The 12,121-nt window shown below is 48.5% G+C and overlaps 1 protein-coding gene across 1 annotated transcript; it reads right to left on the bottom strand.

Annotated features, from left to right (window-relative positions):
* Positions 1–568: 568 nt before the first annotated feature.
* LOC146756416 (olfactory receptor 4S2-like) lies at positions 569–1,540 on the bottom strand. Its single transcript, XM_085524461.1, has one exon. It carries the CDS (start codon positions 1,538–1,540, stop codon positions 593–595), a length of 948 nt encoding a protein of 315 aa, XP_085380587.1. The 3' UTR covers positions 569–592.
* Between the last annotated feature and the right edge of the window lie 10,581 nt (positions 1,541–12,121).

The following is a 12,121-nucleotide window of genomic DNA, read 5'->3' as shown; positions in this document are numbered from 1 at the left end:
ACGTTTGAAATGCGCTCTCAAGACACATCACAAGGTAAGGAACTGAACAGGGGAGGTACTATCAGTGTCACAGCCCAAATCCTCTTTAATGCCTTCAACATCTCACCCTCCCCAAATACAACAGGGTTCTGCCTCGTTAGTACCTACAACACCCTCCTCATCAGTCAGCTCTGTCTGACTGTGACAGGGCAGGGGGTCAACCACTTTTCTGGGAGTATCTCACTGTCACCCTTCCCTCAGGGATGCCAGTAAGTCACTCCATCAGTCAATCTCACACTCACACTCTCTTATGGTCCTGCTGGAACCTCATATCTGAGATTTAATTGAGAGCCCCCTGAGATCCTACAGCATGTTTAGTATTTCTGATGGTGTTTATCTATTTGCCAGTGTTTTAGGTAGTGCCCAGGAGCCCCATTGATAAGAAAACAGACAGGAAATGTCAACTTGTCACAGGGTTTTACAATGTCCTCCAAACCAAAAGATGAACCTTTAGTCTGAGTGAACAAGCAGCTTTTATTCAAGAGACATTTTTGTGGCAATGCTGACCAAATATATCATCATGACAGATCCTTTGGGAAAAGTGTCCACGTTTCTACACCTTTCCCTCTTCACTATCTACTCTTCTACCCCACAGTTTTCTCATGGCACTCTTTACCTCTTTATTCCTCAGTGTGTAGATGAGGGGGTTTAGCATGGGGGTGATGATGGTGTAAAATAGGGCCACGATCTTCTCCTCCGAGAGATCACTGGATGGGCGTATGTAGGTGAATGTGCACGGCCCGAAGAACAGAACCACCACGGTGATGTGGGACCCACAGGTGGAGAGGGCCTTGCGCCGTCCTTCGGATGTGTGACTTCTCAAGGAAACCAAGATCACCACGTAAGACACAACCAAGATGACAAAAGAGCTCAGAGCTATCATCCCGCTGTTGGCAATGACAGTGACGCCGATGGCGTAGGTGTCAGCACAGGCCAGCTGTAGCAGGGGATGGACATCACAGAAGTAGCGGTCAATTTTGTTGGGGCCACAGAAGGGCAGCAGAGTGATCAGAAGAGTCTGCACAATGGAATGCATGCAGCCCCCCAGCCATGAGCCCACCACCATGCGGCTGCACGTGCACCTGGTCATGAGCGTGGGGTAGTGGAGAGGTCTGCAGATGGCCGTGTAGCAATCGTAGGCCATCACTGTCAGGATGAAGATCTCTGTGCAGCCAAAGAAATGGACCCCAAAGAGCTGTGCTATGCAGCCCACAAAGGAGATGGTTTTGTTTTTGACAAGGAAGTCAGCAATCATTTTGGGAGCTGTGACAGAGGAGTAACAGATGTCTACAAAGGACAAGTAGCAGAGGAAAAAGTACATGGGGGAGTTCAGGCGTTGGCTGCTCATCATGGTGACAATAATGAGCAGATTTCCCACCACGTTCATTGCATAGAAGCAAAGAAACATCACAAAGTACAGCCCCTGCACACCTCGACTCTCAGAGAGGCCGATGAGAATGAACTCCTTCACACCGCTTGCATTGGTCAGTTGGGCAGCCATACACAACAGACAGCCTGTGCACGTGGAAAAGCAAAGAGATGTCTACCCCATGGGATTATGGGGGATTATAGGATTCACATAGGATTACTGTTAACCCTACAAAAAGATTTCTTTCCCTATTCACATAGGATTTCTGTTAACCCTACAAAAAGATTGCTTTCCCTATTCAGGGAAGGGAAGGGAAGGGAAGGGAAGGGAAGGGAAGGGAAGGGAAGGGAAGGGAAGGGAAGGGAAGGGAAGGGAAGGGAAGGGAAGGGAAGGGAAGGGAAGGGAAGGGAAGGGAAGGGAAGGGAAGGGAAGGGAAGGGAAGGGAAGGGAAGGGAAGGGAAGGGGAGGGAAGGGGAGGGAAGGGGAGGGAAGGGGAGGGAAGGGGAGGGAAGGGGAGGGAAGGGAAGGGAAGGGAAGGGAAGGGAAGGGAAGGGAAGGGAAGGGAAGGGAAGGGAAGGGAAGGGAAGGGAAGGGAAGGGAAGGGAAGGGAAGGGAAGGGAAGGGAAGGGAAGGGAAGGGAAGGGAAGGGAAGGGAAGGGAAGGGGAGGGAAGGGGAGGGAAGGGAAGGGAAGGGAAGGGAAGGGAAGGGAAGGGAAGGGAAGGGAAGGGAAGGGAAGGGAAGGGAAGGGAAGGGGAGGGAAGGGGAGGGAAGGGGAGGGAAGGGGAGGGAAGGGGAGGGAAGGGGAGGGAAGGGGAGGGAAGGGAAGGGAAGGGGAGGGAAGGGGAGGGAAGGGGAGGGAAGGGGAGGGAAGGGAAGGGAAGGGAAGGGAAGGGAAGGGAAGGGAAGGGAAGGGGAGGGAAGGGGAGGGAAGGGGAGGGAAGGGGAGGGAAGGGGAGGGAAGGGGAGGGAAGGGAAGGGAAGGGGAGGGAAGGGGAGGGAAGGGGAGGGAAGGGGAAGGAAGGGAAGGGAAGGGAAGGGAAGGGAAGGGAAGGGAAGGGAAGGGAAGGGAAGGGAAGGGAAGGGAAGGGAAGGGAAGGGAAGGGAAGGGAAGGGAAGGGAAGGGAAGGGAAGGGAAGGGAAGGGAAGGGAAGGGAAGGGAAGGGAAGGGAAGGGAAGGGAAGGGAAGGGAAGGGAAGGGAAGGGAAGGGAAGGGAAGGGAAGGGAAGGGAAGGGAAGGGAAGGGAAGGGAAGGGAAGGGAAGGGAAGGGAAGGGAAGGGAAGGGAAGGGAAGGGAAGGGAAGGGAAGGGAAGGGAAGGGAAGGGAAGGGAAGGGAAGGGAAGGGAAGGGAAGGGAAGGGAAGGGAAGGGAAGGGAAGGGAAGGGAAGGGAAGGGAAGGGAAGGGAAGGGAAGGGAAGGGAAGGGAAGGGAAGGGAAGGGAAGGGAAGGGAAGGGAAGGGAAGGAAAGGAAAGGAAAGGAAAGGAAAGGAAAGGAAAGGAAAGGAAAGGAAAGGAAAGGAAAGGAAAGGAAAGGAAAGGAAAGGAAAGGAAAGGAAAGGAAAGGAAAGGAAGGGAAAAAGGATAAAGGGGCATAATAAAAAGAAGGAAATCAGATAAGCTGGAAAACTTACCTCTTCTGAATTTGCAAGTCTGATGTTTTTTGATGTTTTTTGTGGAAGAGACGTATGATTTTATCTCCTCGATACCTGCATTTCCCAGCAGGGATGTGTTAGGGCACAGACATTAGAAGAAATGCTGAATGTAAAGCTTCCAGCACTTGCTCCCTATAACCCATCCAATTCTGTCTAGCTATTCCCTGCCTATGGGAGAACTGCTCTGCCTGGATAATGGATGCACAGAGGGGGGTGTTCACAGCCCCACAGCAGAGCAGCTCTGAGAAGAAAACCATTTAAATACCTCTCTTCAACCCTCTCCAAGGAAATCTCTCACCTGAATGGCTCCTGGGGCCAGAGGAGGGAGGAGTGAATAGAAGAGGCAAAGGAGATGTGAAATCCATCCTGACTGAGAAGTTTGAGTAAATATACTTTAAAGACCAAGTCATCACTCAGCGCTATAGTTTTCCAAAGGGTGGAGGGGCATTAGATACAAAGAATTAGATCCAAAGCATTCACTTTCTAGCCAGATTTCTAGGAATTAAACAGCACTTCTAGAGATGTCTGTTGGTAAGGAGAGAGATGCTGCAGAACAAATGGACGTGATCTCTCAAGATCAGGTTAACCAATCAACTCTAACTCATCACTGCTCTGAATACGTATCCTGTAGTCTGTGCTCTGAATAGTGTCTACTGAAACTCAGAGTCCTGGCCAGGTTAATGGCAGCTCACAGACCCACTGTTGTTGGTAACAACCCTCCAGTTGTTGGGAATGCTCTCCAAATCTCCACTGCAACCCCACCACTGTGGATATGGTTATAGTTGAGTACAAAGGCAATTGGAGATGTGTCTTTCTTAATCACTGCAGTCCATTTCACATTGTAACACTCAGGTGCATTGCCATGTTCTGTTTTGTTCTTGCTGTATTGTTTCACTTATCATCTCATTGCTTTAAACTCAAGCAAAGATAAACTTGCTGCCTTAACTCGGTGCCTGGGAGCTTCGTGCTGACCCCATCTGTTGGTAAAACACGGTGGTTCGTGCTTAGGGGGGCTGTGATGAAGCTTGGGGGGGGGGAGGTCTGTGCATGGTTGGGAGATGAATGAGGTTGTGTGAAGCAATGAGGATGAAACTGGATGGGAGAGTCCGGGGGTCAAGAGATCAATGGGAGTTAAGGAAATCAATGGGAGTGTTAAGGAAAGTTGGGTAGGGACGATGGGCCCCTGGGGGATGGGTGCTGTGCAGAGAGAGGCTGTGAAATCGGCATTAGGACTGACTATTTCTCAGCCCCAAATGGCAGTAAGGAGGCATTGCTGCAAGGTCTGGAAATGGAGCAGTGCCAGGATGCAGATGGGAAGTGAAGCGTCAGCGCAGGAGGCTGTAACAAGGAGAAAGAGCAACGTGGTGGGATAGTGATACGGGAGGTGTCATGGCAAAGGGACTAATGCAAAGGAGAGGGGTTACAGAGCAAAAAGGGGAGCACTCCCCCATCTCTGAACATCTCAGATTGCAGGGAATGTTCCATAAGGGGAGTATCTCCAACCAGACATGTTTCTCCAGCCCTTCAATGGGGTCTGAGAGGTGCATCCAGGCTTCAGCCCTTCTGGTTGCTCTGCTGAATTGCTCTGTGCTCCCAAAGCTGATGGGGTCCTTTCACCAAGTCCTCAATCAGGGCTGTGACCCAACAGTTCCCATACACCAGTGTCACCCTGGCCTACAAAAAGGGCAAGAAGGATGTGGGAAACTACAGGGCAGTCAGCCTCGCTTCTGTCCCTAGAAAGGTGATGGAACAGCTTGTTTTGGATGCCATCTCCATGCACTTGAAGGTCATCAGGAATAGTCAGCATGGATTCACCAAGGGCGAATTGAGCTCAATCAACCTGGATGCCTTCTAGGATGGCATCACAGTGGATGAGCAGCGTGCCCTGGTGGCCAAGAAGGCCAAAGAGATCCAGGGGTGCATTAAAAAGAATGGGGCCAGCAGGGCAAGGGAGGTGATCTGTACCCTTACTCTGCCCTGGTCAGGACTCACCTAGAGCATCATATCCAGTTCTGGGCTCCCAGGATAAAACAGACAGGGATCTCCCAGAAAGAATCCAATGGAGGGCCAATGATAAAGGACCTGGAGCATCTCTTCTATGAGAAAAAGGGACTGTTCAGCCCTAAAAAGAAGGCTGAGAGGGGATCTCATTGGTGTCTAAAATGATCTCCAAAGGTCCCTTCCAGCCCCTGCAATTCTGTGATTTCTTGGCTTCATGTTGGGATGCTCCTGTTGTTTTGTTCCCCTTTAAATGGTCTCTTGTCCCACTGAGTGACCTTCAACATTGGATGTCCCTCAGTGCTGCCCCTTGTTACCCTGGAGGCAAGCTGATCCTTGGGGACACTGGAGTATCCTGTGTCTCTTGTCCCTTGGTGACACCAGGGTGGGTCCCCGGGGACATGACAGGGGATCCTTGTTCCCCTGGAGACACCACAGCTGGTCCTTGGGGACATCAGAGTGGATCCTTGGGGCACAGTTGTGTCCCTTGTCCCCTTTAGGAACACCAGGGGATCCTTGGGAACATGGAGGTGTCACTTGTCCTCATAGGGACATCAGAGCTGATTCTTGGGGACACTGGGGTATCCTGTGTCCTTTGTCTCTTGGTGACACCAGGGTGGGTCCATGGGGAAGTGGAAGTGAGCTCCTTGTCCCACTGGAGACACCACAGCTGGTCCTTGGGGGCATCAGAGTGGATCCTTGGGGACATGGAGGTGTCACTTGTCCTCATAGGGACACCAGAGCTGATCCTTGGGGACACTGCGGTACCCTGTGTCCCTTGTCCCTTGGTGACACCAGGGTGGGTTCCTTGTCCCCCTGGAGACACCACAGCTGGTCCTTGGGGGCATCAGAGTTGTGTCCTGTCACGGTTTAAACGAAAATCTACCTGCATCTGTGACAGGGGGGGGGCTGCGGATCCCACAGGGCTGCTAGGCCGAAAGGAAGAGTTAATTAGGAAAAGAAAAAAGCGGCAACGATCTAAGGAGGCACACTTATTTACTAAATACTATATTGAAATACAGGATAACACAATATAATATAATATAATTGAAATTAAGCTAACAAATCAAGCAAAATAGGAGAGAGAATGAGTCCCAAAACCGAGAGGCCTACTGTAAACTCTAGGCGAAACAGCTAAGGCTCCCACATGCTCTCCTGAATGCCAGAACTCGAAAGATGTCAGTCCAGCCTGGGAGAGTTTCCAGGTCCCATGACTTATCTCTGACCGTGTTGTTCTCTGGGATATGCAGACTTCTTCTGTAAGTTGCACATTCAGTAAAATTATTCATGCTTTATATGATGTTATGATGTGGAATACTGATAGAAAAATTACAAAATTATTAAACCATGACATTCCACCCCTTATTCTACATCATTACATTATGCTTTATACACACACACACACTCAAATGTATAGTTGTGAGTAATCAGCAACCTTATTTTCTTAACAGTTTATATCTAGTCCACGCAAATCCCTAAGCTGAGAACAAAACTTCATAACCTAACTCACTATTATTTATTAATTTTGAGAAAAATGGCAAAACTGCCAGAAAAAGGAAAACATGACAGCGGTGGAGGGGAAAGGCAGCGCTAGTAGGGCGTCCCCCACATCAAGGTGCACTCATCCTTTCCCAGCCGCCACAGCAGATTCCTTTTGAATTATACTTCTTTCCATGTGTGCTCTACACATGCATGGCCAGTGCATGATATAGAGCCCAGATGAAAAACTTGCTTAGAGAAAGCCTAGTTAAGGTATACAGAAAAAGTGTTTCCTTAACATTAATCCACTCTATCTTAAGTCCTCTACCTAATTGGACATCCATCAAATATCTCTGAGGCTCTACTTATATATATAAGAAATTGGCTGCACTCCCCCAACATCAAATTCCCTTGTGGTACACATTGGACATTCCCATTTTTGTCCATCACCCACCAAGTGCACCCATGTCCCTGGGCAAAAACAGTACCCCGGAGAGGTTTGCCCTTTCCAGACGCTGGAAGGACCCAAACTGCTTTTCCCAATACGCCCTTTATGTGTACTACAGGAACCTTATCTCCCTCTACGGTACGTAGGGAGCTGGATTGATTAGAACCATTACGATTACTAGATCCTCGAGTGTTGGCCAACCAGGTGGCTTCTGCTAAATGGTTCTCCCAGTTTTTAGATGTTCCACCACCCATTGCTTTCAACATAGTTTTCAACAACCCATTGAATCGTTCAATCTTACCAGAAGCTGGTGCATGATAGGGAATATGATAAATCCACTCAATGCCATGATTTTTGGCCCAAGTGATTACAAGAGAATTTTTGAAATGAGTCCCATTATAAGATTCAATTCTTTCTGGAGTGCCATGCCGCCACAGGATTTGCTTCTCCAACCCTAATATGGTGTTTTGGGCGGTAGCATGGGGTACTGAGTATGTTTCGAGCCACCCAGTGGTTGCCTCCACCATGGTGAGTACGTAACACTTACCATTGTGAGATCGTGGCAAGGTGATATAATCAATCTGCCATGCCTCTCCATATTTATACTTTTGCCATTGCCCTTCCCCCCAAAAAGGTTTCATCCTCTTGGCTTGTTTACTTATGACGCATGTTTCACAGTCATAAATAACCTGAGCAATAGCTTCCATAGTTAAGTCTACCCTTCGGTCTCTGACCCACTTATATGTTGCATTCCTTTCTTGTTGACCTGAAGTCTCATGGGCCCACCGAGCTAGGAATAATTCACCCTTGTTCTGCCAGTCCAAGTCTATTTGAGCTACCTCAATTTTGGCAGCTCAATCAACCTGATGGTTATTTTTATGTTCTTCAGTAGCCTTACTTTTAGGCACATGAGCATCTACATGGTGCACCTTTACAACAATGTTCCTTATTCAAGCAGCAATGTCTTTCCATAGTTCAGCAGCCCAAATAGGTTTACCCCTTCATTGCCAGTTGTCATCTTCCCACTGCTGCAACCATCCCCATAAGGCATTTGCCACCATCAATGAATCAGTATAAAGATGAAGCATTGGCCACCTCTCCTGTTCAGCTACATCTAAAGCCAGCTGAACAGCCTTTACCTCTGCGAATTGGCTTGATTCTCCTTTACCTTCAGTGGCCTCTGCAACTTGTTGTGTGGGGCTCCATACAGCAGCTTTCTATCTGCAATGTTTCCCTACAATACGACACGATCCGTCTGTGAATAGGGCAAATTTCTTTTCATTTTCTGGTAGCTCATTGTATGGTGGTGCCTCTTTAGCACGTGATACCTCTTCTGTAGGTGATGTTTCAATTTTTTTACCCTCAAGCCAGTCCATGATCACTTCTAGGATTCCAGGACGGCTGAGTTTTCCCATTCGAGCTCGTTGTGTAATTAATGAAGTGGCATCAGTAGCATGATGGATGGAAGGAACCTGTCCTTTAAACATCCGGTTTATTTCTGGCAAGCGAGGTGCTAGAAGAAGCTGAACCTCTGTCCCAACTACTTCAGAAGCAGCCTGAACCCCCTCATACACGGCTAAGATCACCTTCTCAGTTGGAGTGTAGTGCTCCTCAGACCCTTTATATGCTCGACTCCAAAATGCCAGCGGTCAGCCTCGGGTCTCTCCTGAGGCTCTTTGCCACAAAATCCAAGTGGGACCTTTCTCTCCAGCAGCAGTGTAGAGGATGTTCTTCTCATCCTGTCCCGTCCGTACTGGCCCCAAGGCCACGGCACGGGCTATTTCTTGTTTTATCTGCTCAAAAACCTGCTGCTGCTCAGGCCCCCATGAGAAATTGTTCTTCTTCTGTGTCACCTGATAGAGGGGGCTCACTATGTGTCTGTAGTTTGGGACATGCATTCTCCAAAAGCCCACTACTCCCAGAAAAGATTGGGTCTCTGTCTTGTTGGTGGGCGGAGACATAGCAGTGATTTTGTCAGTCACATCTGCTGGGATGTGACGACGTCTATCCTGCCACTTTATACCTAAGAACTGAATTTCTTGGGCAGGCCCCTTCACTTTGATGTGCTTAATGGCAAAACCAGCTTGCAAAAGAATTTGGATTATCTGTTTTCCTTTCTTGAAAACCTCTGCTGCTGTATGGCCCCACACGACAATATCATCAATATACTGCAAGTGTTCGGGAGCATTACCCTGTTACAAAACAGCTTGGATCAACCCATGGCAAATGGTTGGGCTGTGCTTCCACCCTTGGGGAAAACGGTTCCAGGTATACTGAACTCCTCTCCAGGTAAAAGCAAACATTTTGCAGCCACTGGGATCATAGTATCATAGTCTCGTGCGAGTTGGAAGGGACCTGAGAGATCATCGAGTCCAACCCCGGGATCTGAGCCCCCTGTGTAGCAGAGCGGCACATCTACCACTTGCACCACAGGAGATTCGAACCCGGGCCACCGGTGTTACAACGTGGCATTCCTACCACTGCGCCACCGGGGCACGCACACCGGGCACACTAGGGATGGAAAAGAAGGCATTAGCAATGTCAATGGTGGCATACCACCTAGCTTCTTTTGACTCCAGTTCATACTGGAGTTCTAGCATGTCTGGCACAGCAGCACTCAATGGAGGTGTGACTTCATTCAGGCCGCGGTAATCCACTGTCAGCCTCCATTCTCCACGGGCTTTACACACTGGCCATATGGGGCTGTTAAAAGGCGAGTGAGTTTTGCTAATCAATCTGTGATTCTCTAACTGGCAAATTAGCTTGTGAATGGGAAGCAATGTGTCCCTATTGGTGCAGTTCTGCTGTCGGTGCACCACTTTGGTGGCAATTGGTACCTCTTGGTCTTTTACCTGGAGCAACCCCACAATAGAAGGATCATCTGACAGATCAGGTAAAGCTGACAGCTGCTTAACACCGTTTGTGTTATCAGCAGCTATCCCAAAGGCCCATCAATACCCCTTGGGCTCCTTAAAATATCCCATCCTAAGGTAATCGATACCCAAAATACATGGAGCCTCTGGACCAGTCACAATAGGGTGTCTCTGCCAGTTTTTACCAGTGAGGCTTATTTCGGCCTCCAAAATAGTCAATTCTTGAGAACCCCCAGTCACTCCATGGATATATATTGGTTGTGTCCCTTGGTGACTTGAGGTCATTAGGGTGCATTGTGCACCAGTGTCCATCAAGGCTTTATATTTCTGTGGTTGAGATGTGCCAGGCCATCTAATCCACACAGCCCAGTATACTCTATTGTCCCTTTCCCCGCCCTGGCAGGGGGCAGGGCCCCTCTATTGGTTACCTTGGTGGCTTGCAGCAACTGGAACTTTCCCCCTTTTGGAAGAGTTCACCTTGGTGGATGTTTTGCATTGTAATTCTTTCACTCGTGCCTGAAGTGCAGAAATGGGTGAATTACACCACTTCTTCATATCCTCCCCATGATTACACAGGAAATACAACAAAACAAAATGCATGGTCTTATTGTTCTCATTTGCTTGAATACGAGGACTTCCCTTTTTTATGGTTGAGATTTTTGATGATATGGATCAGGAGGAACTCATGTTGTTTAACTTTCTCAATAGGCGATCGTGGGAATCCTGGTCTCCATCATCTGGTACCACCGTGGATTCATCTACATCAGGCAAGTTAGCCAATTTATCAATAATATCACTTTGTGTTCCCTCCACTTTGTCTAACCTTTCAATTATCTTGACAATGGCTGAAGTATAAAGATTAACTTCTGTAGCGCTTATAAATAATTCAAGCTCATGAAGTCTACCAATCAGTTCATTCACAAGGTTTCCCCTTTCCTCTTTGTCATATACTAATGCAAGTACACTGGCATGTTTTTCTGGAGCAGCCCTTGTAAAGTCAGGCCACATTTGTCATGGAACACGGACTGTCTCAGGATCATGTAATTGGTTTGGGTCATTACAGATGAAGTGGGGGCTGTATAGCATTTCCACCAGAGCATTTTCTCTCAAAAATTGGATACCTTTCTCTATATGAGTCCATTTCTTTTTCTCAGGCTCCAAGTCCCGTTTAAAAAGGAATCTATCTATTTCCGCTATCAACATCTGCTTTCAGAGGGTGTAGGACTGATCTTGGCATGTGCCAATACCTCTGTCTACACGTGAGACCCTGGAAATGCCACCCAGTTCGCAAGCTTAATTGCCATCGAGCCCCTTAGGGACACCAAGGGATCCTTGGGGACATCAGAGTGGATCCTTGGGGAAATGAAGATGTGTCCCTTATTAGGGTTAGGGTTGGGGTTAGGGTTAGGGTTATGGTTAGGATTAGGGTTAGGGTTAGGGTTAGGGTTAGGGTTAGGGTTAGGGTAGGGTTAGGGTTAGGGTTAGGGTTAGGGTTAGGGTTAGGGTTAGGGTTAGGGTTAGGGTTAGGGTTAGGGTTAGGGTTAGGGTTAGGCTTGGTTAGGGTTAGGGATAGGGATAGGGTTAGGGTTAGGGGGGATGTTCACTGTGTACTGCAAGGGCATTTGATGCTAGGGCAGTGCAGTCAGTAACTCTGTATATGTAACTCTGTGTATATATTTGTATAGAGACCAGTGTGCATATTCTGTTTTGCTTATAGTTTATTTGCATGTAGATGTTTATATTAAGTATGATGTTGTGATGTAGAATAGCAAGAGCAAATATTACTAAGCCATGACAGTCTTTATCCCTTGCCTCAAACACTTCCATCTATATGGTATTGCTCCTAACAAGGCAAGGGGTTTTCGAAGAGTCCTCACTCTTTCACCTTGTTCCTTTGCTTTTCTTCAAGGAGGTGGCATGCAGGAATGACACAAATGCGTCTCAATGACCCAAATGAGACTCAGCAGCTGTTTTGCAGCCGCCACTAGAGCTCTGACTGTTCTGGGCACCCCATGCCCAGATCTGATGGTGGGGGACTCCTTGGGCACGCTGGACTCAGCCAGAAAATGCTGCTCTGGGTGTCCAGGCTTGGCTGAGTGAGGACAAAACTTCCTGGCCCCAAACAAGGCAGAGGAGCCACGATGCCATGTGAGGTATCTTTATGGCTATCTGTACACTGCACAGCAGGCCCGGCTGCTCCTGCCTCTCCCCTCCATGGGAGCTGGGGGGCTGTGACATGGCACAAATGACTGCAGGCAGAGAGA

The sequence above is a fragment of the Coturnix japonica genome, chromosome 27 (genome assembly GCF_054131305.1).
Source record: "Coturnix japonica strain WE chromosome 27, WE-NBRP24, whole genome shotgun sequence".
NCBI lineage: Eukaryota > Metazoa > Chordata > Aves > Galliformes > Phasianidae > Coturnix > Coturnix japonica.
Note: the sequence above shows the minus strand (reverse complement) of the source record. Positions and strands in the feature narration are given on the sequence as shown.